The sequence below is a fragment of the Panulirus ornatus genome, chromosome 46 (genome assembly GCF_036320965.1).
Source record: "Panulirus ornatus isolate Po-2019 chromosome 46, ASM3632096v1, whole genome shotgun sequence".
Classification (NCBI taxonomy): domain Eukaryota; kingdom Metazoa; phylum Arthropoda; class Malacostraca; order Decapoda; family Palinuridae; genus Panulirus; species Panulirus ornatus.
The window spans coordinates 16,839,947-16,846,479 of NC_092269.1; the positions used below are offsets into that span (position 1 = coordinate 16,839,947).

Consider the following 6,533-nt stretch of genomic DNA (forward strand, 5'->3'; position numbering starts at 1 on the left):
TCAATTAACACGTAATCCAATAACGCTCTCTGGCCATCTCTCCTACTTACATAAGTATACTTATGTATATCTCGCTTTTTAAACCAGGTATTCCCAATCATCAATCCTTTTTCAGCACATAAATCTACAAGCTCTTCACCATTTCCATTTACAACACTGAACACCCCATGCATACCAATTATTCCCTCAACTGCCACATTACTCACCTTTGCATTCAAATCACCCATCACTATAACCCGGTCTCGTGCATCAAAACCGCTAACACACTCATTCAGCTGCTCCCAAAACACTTGCCTCTCATGATCTTTCTTCTCATGCCCAGGTGCATATGCACCAATAATCACCCACCTCTCTCCATCAAGGAGTCACGCGGGGAGTGATCATCCTCCTCGAAGGCTCAGAGTGGGGTGCCTAAATGTGTGTGGATGTAACCAAGATGTGAAAAAAGGAGAGATAGGTAGTATGTTTGAGGAAAGGAACCTGGATGTTTTGGCTCTGAGTGAAACGAAGCTCAAGGGTAAAGGGGAAGAGTGGTTTGGAAATGTCTGGGGAGTGAAGTCAGGGGTTAGTGAGAGGACAAGAGCAAGGGAAGGAGTAGCAATACTCCTGAAACAGGAGTTGTGGGAGTATGTGATAGAATGTAAGAAAGTAAATTCTCGATTAATATGGGTAAAATTGAAATTAATATATATATATATATATATATATATATATATATATATATATACATATATATATATATATATATATATATATATATATATATATATATATATATATATATATATATATATATATATATATATATATATATATATATATATATATATATTTCTTTTTCTTTTAAACTATTCGCCATTTCCCGCGTTAGCGAGGTAGCATTAAGAACAGAGAACTGGGCCTTTGAGGGAATACCCTCACCTGGCCCAATTCTCTGTTCCTTCTTTTGGAAAATTAAAAAAAAAACGAGAGGGGAGGATTTCCAGCCCCCCGCTCCCTCCCCTTTTAGTCGCCTTCTACGACACGCAGGGAATACGTGGGAAGTATTCTTAATCCCCCCGCTCCCTATATATGTATACATACATATATATATATATATATATATATATATATATATATATATATATATATATATATATATATATATATATATATACATGGCCGCTGCGCGCTCATAAACAACCATGATAAGGCCAAATGGAATTTTTTTCTGCAGATGTCTCTCGAAGTAGACATGATGTGACATATGGGGGAAATGATAAGGTAAATCCAGATTTTATCAACCTCAACCCACTTAGTATGGAGATGTTGCGGCTTGCTTGTAAACCACAGCGCTGGAATCTAGAGTCTTCACCACCTATGGATTTGTACAAATTTCATGTAGAGTAAATTAATCTGCATATCAAAGGATTGTTGGAGCATCACACTGGGATTACTGTTTTCTCTGCCTCAAATCATGAGAGGAGTATCAAAAAACATCTCTATTGCACCACCAGCGTCAGTGCTGCAGAAAACATTGGACGTATCCTAACTCAAAGATGCTTGGAATCTAGGATATGTGAAATATCCACTGCCCCTGAGAAATACAAGGACTCTTCTGAGAAGGTGCGAGCATATTTGTCTTCAGTAAAAGAAGGAGATATTTGCCCTAAGGAAGCTTTCACCATCAATGAAAGATTATTGCAAAGATGGTTTCTATCTGCATCCGTCTTCCCATGGCATGTCTCAAGAGAGCAAGTTCTTAAGGATGGCCAACAAAATAACGCAGAATTGTTTTAAATTCTATTTCTCTTCAGCAGTCTTCACGTGTCGTAGATGGCGACTAAAGGGGTCTAGAGCGGTAGGCTAGAAACCCTCCCCTCTTTGTGTTTTAACTTTCTAAAAGGGAAACAGGAGAAGGAGTCACGCGAGGAGCGCTTATCCTCCTCGAAAGCTCAAACTTGGGTGTCTAAATGAGTATGGATGTAACCAAGATAAGAAAAAAGGAGAGATAGGTAGTATGTTTGAGGAAAGGAACCTGGATGTTTTGGCTCTGAGTGAAACGAAATTCAAGGGTAAAGGGAAAGAGTGGTTTTAGAATGTCTTGGGAGTAAAGTCAGGGGTTAATGAGAGGACAAGAGCAAGGGAAGGAGGAGCACTACTCCTGATTATGTGAAACAGTATGAGAAAGTAAACTCTAGATTGATATGGGTAAAATTGAGAGTGGATGGAGAGAGGTGGGTGATTTTTGGTGCATATGTACCTGGGCATGAGAAGAAAAATCATCAGATGCAAGTGTTCTAGGAGCAGCTGAGTGATTGTGTTAGTAGTTTTGATACACGAGACTGGGTTATAGTGATGGGTGATTTGAATGCAAAGGTAATCAACGTGGCAGTTGAGGGAATAATTGGTGTACAGAGGGTATTCAGTGTTGTAAATGGAAATGGTGAAGAGCTTGTAGATTTGTGTGCTGAAAAAGGACTGTTGATTGGGAATAAATGGTCTAAAAAGAGAGATATACATAACTATATGTATATAATTATGAGAGATGATAAGAGAACGTTATTGGATTACGTGTTAATTGACAGGCGCGCAAAATAGAAACTTTTGGATGTTAATGTGCTAAGAGGTGCAACTGGAGGGATGTCTGATCATTATCTTGTGGAGCCAAACGTTAAGATTTGTAGAGCTTTTCAGAAAAGAAGAGAGAATGTTGGGGTGTAGAGAGTGGTGAGATTAAGTGCGCTTCGGAATGAGACTTGTGTGATGAAGTACCAGAAGAAACTGAGTACAGAATGGAAAAAGGTGAGAAAAAAGGACGTAAGGAGAGTTGGGGAAAAATGGGATTACATTTAGGGAAGCAGTGATGGCTTGCGCAAAAGATGCTTGTGGCATGAGAAGAGTGGGAGGTGGGTTGATTAGAAAGGGTAGTGAGTGGTGGGATGACGAAGTAAGATTATTAGTGAAAGAGAAGAGAGAGGCATTTGGACGATTTTTGCAGGGAAAAAATACAAATGAGTGGGAGATGCATAAAAGAAAGAGACAGGAGGTCAAGAGAAAGGTGCAAGAGGTGAAAAAGAGCGCAAATGAGAGTTGGGGTGAGAGAGTATCATTAAATTTTATGGAGAATAAAAAGATGTTTTGGAAGGAGGTAAATAAAGTGCGTAAGACAAGGGAGCAAATGGGAACTTCACTGAAGGGGGCTAATGGGGAGGTGATAACAAGTAGTGGTGATGTGAGAAGGAGATGGATTGATTATTTTGAAGGTTGGTTGAATGTGTTTGATGATAGAGTGGCAGATATAGGGTGTTTTGGTCGAGGTGGTGTGCAAAGTGAGAGGGTTAGGGAAAATGATTTGGTAAACAGAGAAGAGGTAGTAAAAGTTTTGTGGAAGATGAAAGCCGCCAGGGAAGCAGGTTTGGATGGTATTGCATTGGATTTTATTAAAAAAGGGGGTGACTGCATTGTTGACTGGTTGGTAAGTTTATTTAATGTATGCATGATCCATGGTGAGCTGCCTGAGGATTGGCGGAAGCCGTGCATAGTGCCATTGTACAAAGGCAAAGGGGATAAGAGTGATTGCCCAAATTACAGAGGTATAAGTTTTTTGAGTATTTTTGGTAAATTATATGGGAGGGTATTGATTAAGAGGGTGAAGGCATGTACGCAGCATCAGATTGGGGAAAAACACTGTGGTTTCAGAAGTGGTGGAGGATGTGTGGATCATGTGTTTGCTTTGAGGGATGTATATGAGAAATACTTAGAAAAGCAAATGGATTTGTATGTACCATTTATGGATCTGGAGAAGACATATGATAGAGTTGATAGAGATGCTCTGTGGAAGGTATTAAGAATATGTGGTGTGGGAGGCAAGTTGTTAGAAGCAGTGAAAAGTTTTTATCGAGGATGTAAGGCATGTGTACGTGTAGGAAGAGAGGAAAGTGATTGGTTCTCAGTGAATGTAGGTTTGCGGCAGGGGTTTGTGATGTCTCCATGGTAGTTTAATTTGTTTATGGATGGGGTTGTTAGGGAGGTGAATGGAAGAGTTTTGGAAATAGGGGCTTGGGAAGTGAGTCAGTTGTTGTTCGCAGATGATACAGCGCTGGTGGCTGATTCATGTGAGAAACTGCAGAAGCTGGTGACTGAGTTTGGTAAAGTGTGTGAAAGAAGAAAGTTTAGAGTAAATGTGAATAAGAGTAAGGTTGTATGATACAGTAGGGTTGAAGGTCAAGTCAACTGGGAGGTAAGTCTGAATGGAGAAAAAAACGGAGAAAGTAAAGTGTTTTAGATATCTGGGAGTGGATCTGGCATCGGATCGAACCATGGAAACGGAAGTGAATCATAGGGTGGGTGAGGGGGCGAGAATCCATGAAGCCTTGAAGAATGTGTAGAAGTCGAAAACATTATCTCGCAAAGCATAAATGGCTATGTTTGAAGGAATAGTGGTTCCAACAATGTTGTATGGTTGCGAGGCGTGGGCTATTGATAGAGTTGTGAGCAGGAGGTTGGATGTGCTGGATATGAGATGTTTGAGGACAATATGTGGTGTGAGGTGGTTTGATCGAGTAAGTAATGTAAGGGTAAGAGAGATTTGTGGAAATAAAAAGAGCGTGGTTGAGAGAGCAGAAGAGGGTGTTTTGAAATGATTTGGGCACATGGAGAGAATGAGTGAGGAAAGATTGACCAAGAGGATATATGTGTCGGACGTGGAGGGAACGAGGAGAAATGGGAGACCAAATTGGAGATGGAAAGATGAACTGAAAAAGATTTTAGGTGATCGTTGCCTGAACATGCAGGAGGGTGAAAGGAGGGTAAGGAATAGAGTGAATTGGATCGATGTGGTATACCGGGGTCGATGTGCTGTCAATGGATTGAATCAGGGCATGTGAAGCGTCTGGGGTAAACCATAGAAAGTTCTCTGGGGCCTGGATGTGGAAAGAGAGCATTGGTTTCGGGCATTATTGCATGACAGCTGGAGAGTGAGTCTGGGCGAATGAGGCCTTTGTTGTCTTTTCCTGGCGCTGCCTCGCGCACATTGTGTGCATGTGTGCATATGTGTGTGTCAGTGTGTGTAAATATGTGTGTACGTTCGGATGTGTGGGTGTGTATGTTTGCGTGTGTGGACGTTTGCGTGTGTGCATGTGTGAGGGGGTGGGTTGGGCCATTTCTTTCGTCTGTTTGCTTCCATTACCTCGCAAGCGCGGGGACATCAATAAAGCAAAATAAATATAAATAAATAAATATATATATATATATATATATATATATATATAAATATATATATATATATATATATATATATATATATATATATACATATATATATATATATACATATATGTCTTTTTCCTTGCGCTACCTCGCAAACGCGGGAGACAGCGACAAAGTATGATAAATATAAAATAAAATATATATATATATATATATATATATATATATATATATATATATATATATATATATATATATATATATATATATATATATATATATATATATATATGTATATATCCCTAGGGATAGGGGAGAAAGAATAATTCCCACGCATTCCTCACGTGTCGTAGAGGGCGACTAAAGGTGACGGGAGCGGGGGGCCACAAACCCTCCCCTCCTTGTATTTTAACTTTTTAAAAGGGGAAACAGAATAAGGAGTCACGCGAGGAGTGCTCCTCCTCCTCGAAGGCTGAGATTGGGGTCTCTAAATGTGTGTGGATGTAACCAAGATGAGAAAAAAGGAGAGATAGGTATTATGTTTGAGGAAAGGAACCTGGATGTTTTTGCTCTGAGTGAAACAAAGTTCAAGGGTAAAGGGGAAGAGTGGTTTGTGAATGTCTTGGGAGTAAAGTCAGGGGTTAGTGACAGGACAAGAGCACGGGAAGGAGTAGCACTACTCCTGAATCAGGAGTTGTATATTCTAGTATATTCTAGTATATTCTAGATTGATATGGGTAAAATTGAAAGTTGATGGAGAGAGATGGGTGATTATTGGTGCATATGCACCTGGGCATGAGAAGAAAGATCATGAGAGGCAAGTGTTTTGGTAGCTGGTGAATGAGTGTGTTAGTGGTTTTGATGCACAAGACCGGGTTATAGTGATGGGTGCTTTGAATGCAAAGGTGAGTAATGTGGCAGTTGAGGGAATAATTGGTATACATGGAGTGTTCAGTGTTGTAAATGGAAATGGTTAAGAGCTTGTAGATCTATGTGCTGAAAAAGGACTGGTGATTGGGAATACCTGGTTTAAAAAGCGAGATATACATAAGTATACGTATGTAAGTAGGAGAGATGGCCAGAGAACATTATTGGATTACGTGTTAATTGATAGACGCACGAAAGAGACACTTTTGGATGTTAATGTGCTGAGAGGTGCAACTGGAGGGATATCTGATCATTATCTTGTGGAGACGAAGGTGAAGATTTGTGGGGGTTTTCAGAAAAGAAGAGAGAATGTTGGGGTGAAGAGAGTGGTGAGAGTAAGTGAGCTTGGGAAGGAGACTTGTGTGAGGAAGTATACGGAGAGACTGAGTACAGAATGGAAAAAGGTGAGAACAAAG

General features: G+C 40.0%; 1 protein-coding gene across 1 annotated transcript in view; it reads left to right on the forward strand.

Annotated features, from left to right (window-relative positions):
* Window positions 1-1,197: 1,197 nt before the first annotated feature.
* LOC139763323 (probable glutamate receptor) overlaps window positions 1,198-6,533 on the forward strand; it is a 239,562-nt gene continuing 234,226 nt past the window's right edge. Inside the window, exons 1-2 of the mRNA XM_071689344.1 lie at window positions 1,198-1,385; window positions 1,497-1,691. Coding sequence (XP_071545445.1) covers window positions 1,198-1,385; window positions 1,497-1,691 — 383 coding nt within the window. The remainder of the gene's footprint in view (window positions 1,386-1,496; window positions 1,692-6,533) is intronic.